The 3,456-nt window shown below is 42.4% G+C and overlaps 1 protein-coding gene across 1 annotated transcript in view; it reads left to right on the forward strand.

Moving 5' to 3' along the window:
- SASH1 (SAM and SH3 domain containing 1) overlaps positions 1 to 3,456 on the forward strand; it is a 65,217-nt gene that overhangs the window by 48,689 nt on the left and 13,072 nt on the right. Inside the window, 3 exon segments of the mRNA XM_009324122.1 lie at positions 1 to 118; positions 858 to 1,008; positions 3,222 to 3,335. The exon segment at positions 1 to 118 is cut by the window's left edge and continues 41 nt beyond it. Coding sequence (XP_009322397.1) covers positions 1 to 118; positions 858 to 1,008; positions 3,222 to 3,335 — 383 coding nt within the window.

The following is a 3,456-nucleotide window of genomic DNA, read 5'->3' on the forward strand; positions in this document are numbered from 1 at the left end:
TGTGGACGTGTTAAATGAAGAGGAAAAGAAACCGAAGCGGCCCACCAGGAGACGCCGGAAAAGCAGACCACCCCAGCCCAAGTCAGTTGAGGATCTCTTGGATCGCATCAACTTAAAGGTCCAAATTCTCTCTTTCTGTTTACCCTTCAGTTTTGCTTGTGGGAAGGGGGCCACACCTTTGGAGTTGTTAGTTTTGAAAGCTGCACACGAGATTCATAATCCTAAGGATAGTGACACCACTTAGCAGAATCGGGTCTTAGCCGCAGAATGAAAATCGCTGAGGCCAGGCAGAACTGCCTGTCAGGCTTGATGAAGTGCTGCAGGCTGCAAGCTGTATGCACTCGGAGACCGTAAATCGTTGCATAGTATGGCTACTAGCTAACACATTTCAAAAGCAAGCAAAAAGTGTAAAATAACAATAGTTACCCTGTCTTTAAAGAGGAAGGTTTTTTCCACGTTTCTGTTCAGAAGAGCTAGGGATAAACTGGTGCGGCTGTCATTCACCCTTTGTACTTCTCCCTTCATACAGAGCTGTGCCATATTGTGCATCCAGGTAGCATGCTGCCCAGGCCATTTAATACAGTGCATTCCAAATACAAAAATATGTGCAGCATTCTAGTTCTGGCACAGCTACCTCCCTGAACTCTGAGCAATGTTTATACAAGCTATAATCCTATAATTTTGCTGTTATACAGCGGCTTGCATTTGCTAAACTAATGCTTTTTTTGCTGGTTGTGAAAATCTCTTCTAGTATCTTTATTGCCAAAACAAGTTGAATAAATATGTTGTCTTACAGCTCTTCTTTTTTCTTTTTTCTTTTTTTTTCTTTTTTTTCTTTTTTTTTCCCTTTTATGCAGGAGCACATGCCCACTTTTCTGTTCAATGGTTATGAAGATCTGGATACCTTTAAGCTTTTAGAAGAAGAAGATTTGGATGAACTGAACATCCGAGATCCTGAGCACAGAGCTGTTCTTCTCACAGCGGTGGAACTTCTACAGGAGTATGATAGTACGTGGGATGTTTGAGGTTTTCAGTTTTACTAGAGCTCTGCCAGGAACCTTGTGAACCCCTTAAAGCAGAAAACTGGTTCCAGGATTTTGATCTTTTTTTTTTCCTAATCTAGTTATTTCCAGGGTAATCCTGTGTAACAACATGCAGATTTTTGAGGAGTGACTTAAGACTTGCATTTGTTCTGCCAGATTTCTTTTCTTCATGTAAGCCCTGCTACCCAGCTTATTCAAGTGAAGTCAAGTGTACAACACATAGCCTTTAGAATACTGATGTTCAGGAATAAACCCTGAGATAACCTACTCAAAATAAGAAGCTGAGGCATGGAGAATAGGAAAGAAGAAACTTCTAGACTAGAGGAAAGAGATTGAGGTTATCAAGGGTAAGAAAAAGATCAAAGCCCGAAGGGCTGTGGAGAAGGGTAATGTGAATTAAACTTTCTCTTACTTTACCTGCACGTGCATATGATTCTTGGACTGTGAATTGCAGGATTGTACTGGTAGCTTCAGGCTGTACACATGACAACACAGCGATTTTCAAAGGGAGAACATATATCAGTCAAGTGCAAAGAGTGAAAGACAGTGACGCCACTATCTAAGGTGCAGCAGTGCAATTCTGCCCGTTGTACAGATGGTCTCAGGCAAGTGGTTGCAAAGATGAGGGAAAGCAGAGTAAGCCATGGCAGTCAAATTCGATGGCGTCTTTACCGCGCAGGAGGAAGCGGGGCTGTACCATGCACACAGTAGTCATGGTAGAGTAGAATCATTTGAAAAGCAAGTGTAGCTTGAGACAGGAATTTAGATGCGCTCAATACCTAGTTGCAGCAACCTAAGACAGTACTGAATTTCCCCTTTGTCCCTAAGTGTTTTCAGAAGTTTAGTACCCCACTGAGCAGAGTCAGTGGAATGGATTGTGTGAGGGTTTTCTCAGCTGCTTCTGTGCAAAATCCTATGTTTTAGCTTAAACTGCCATAGCAGCAATTTAAACAGCTGCTTATTAAGTGGGCAGTGCTTAATTCTGTTATAGAGAGATGTGTGGTTAGTATCTCTAGACAGTGCTGTGTGGCCTGAGCTTTCACTGACATGTAGCTTTCTTGTTCATTTCATTTCATTTCCCAAAGAGGCATCCACATTTTCTCTGCCCTCCTCTACCCCCAATAAAACTACAGTTGCAGAATTAGATTCTTTTCAACTTGTATCAGAGTAGCTTTTCGTCACCTAATATGAGCTTCTCTTCATTATTTGTGGACCTATTTAGAATGCTCACTTCCCTGAAGTAACAATTTTTTTTAGGGCCCTTCAATTTTGGTTTGAAAACTTGAAGAACTACGTGCTGTGGTGGTTGGAAAGTATAAATTCCAGCTCCAAGTCAGGGTGATGAGGAGAAAGAGAAGTGGGGACCAGACAGCTGGAACCTGGGAGGGGCAGCAGCACTTAGTTCCACCCCGTAATTACCTTTCCTGTGCTGAGAATAGGAATCGGAATAGCCATTTCTGACATTTTATTGCAGGGAAAAAAAACACAGCATAAACTGTATCCTTGCATCATGAAGTTGGTTTTCTATATCTTCAGCTCCAGATTTAGTTTCTTTACAAAATATGAATTCTGACCAAGCATTCTGGGTAAATTCCTGGAATCCAGCCCGTGCAGCCTGGATGGACCACACTTGAGTGTTGGCTCTTTGCACAGACCAAGGAAGGAAGGAATTTTTACCACTAGTCTCTCCCTTGTCCCTTCCCCCTTCATTAGGGGACAGTGTCTAACTTTGCCAGACCCACTCCTGATCCTTCCTCATGGTCTCTTCTGGAAAATAGGTCATGGTTAGCATTTTATTCTTTTCAGTGCTTTTTGCTTTTGTTTTGGGTGATGGGGGTTTTTTAAGTCTTAGAAAGAGTTTTGACGCCATCATTTTAAATAAATCTCCATGGTTGTAAGTTGCAGGACTTGGCCCCAAGGCAGCTGAGGTGCACAGGCGATCCATTCTGCTTTCATTATGTACCACACTGCTCCCTCACCCTCATGCTGAGGCTGTTGCTTAATCCTTTACCAGATGGGATGAATGTTTCCAACGTTTGTGATGGATGTTCCTAATGCTCACTCTTTTCTAAAACAGTGATCTGATACAATTGATACAACAGGGAAGATAATGGTGTTGGAAATGGAAAGTTGAGAAGTTCAGCCGGATTTTCTGTTTGCCTGTTTTTCATCCTCTAGGTAACAGTGACCAGTCAGGATCTCAGGAGAAACTTCTCATTGAAGGCCAAGGCCTAACCGGATGCTCTCCTCGGGATTCTGGCTGCTATGAAAGCAGTGAAAACCTGGAGAATGGTAATGGTGACAGCAATGAGCCTTATAATCCCTGCAGCCTTTTTTCAGTAGATAATTTCATACACTTTCTGCTCCTGTTCCTAGCTAACACAAGCTACTTCATACTTGACTCTCTCCTTTG

This window comes from Pygoscelis adeliae, unplaced genomic scaffold (assembly GCF_000699105.1).
Source record: "Pygoscelis adeliae isolate BGI_AS28 unplaced genomic scaffold, ASM69910v1 Scaffold105, whole genome shotgun sequence".
In the NCBI taxonomy this organism is placed as follows: domain Eukaryota; kingdom Metazoa; phylum Chordata; class Aves; order Sphenisciformes; family Spheniscidae; genus Pygoscelis; species Pygoscelis adeliae.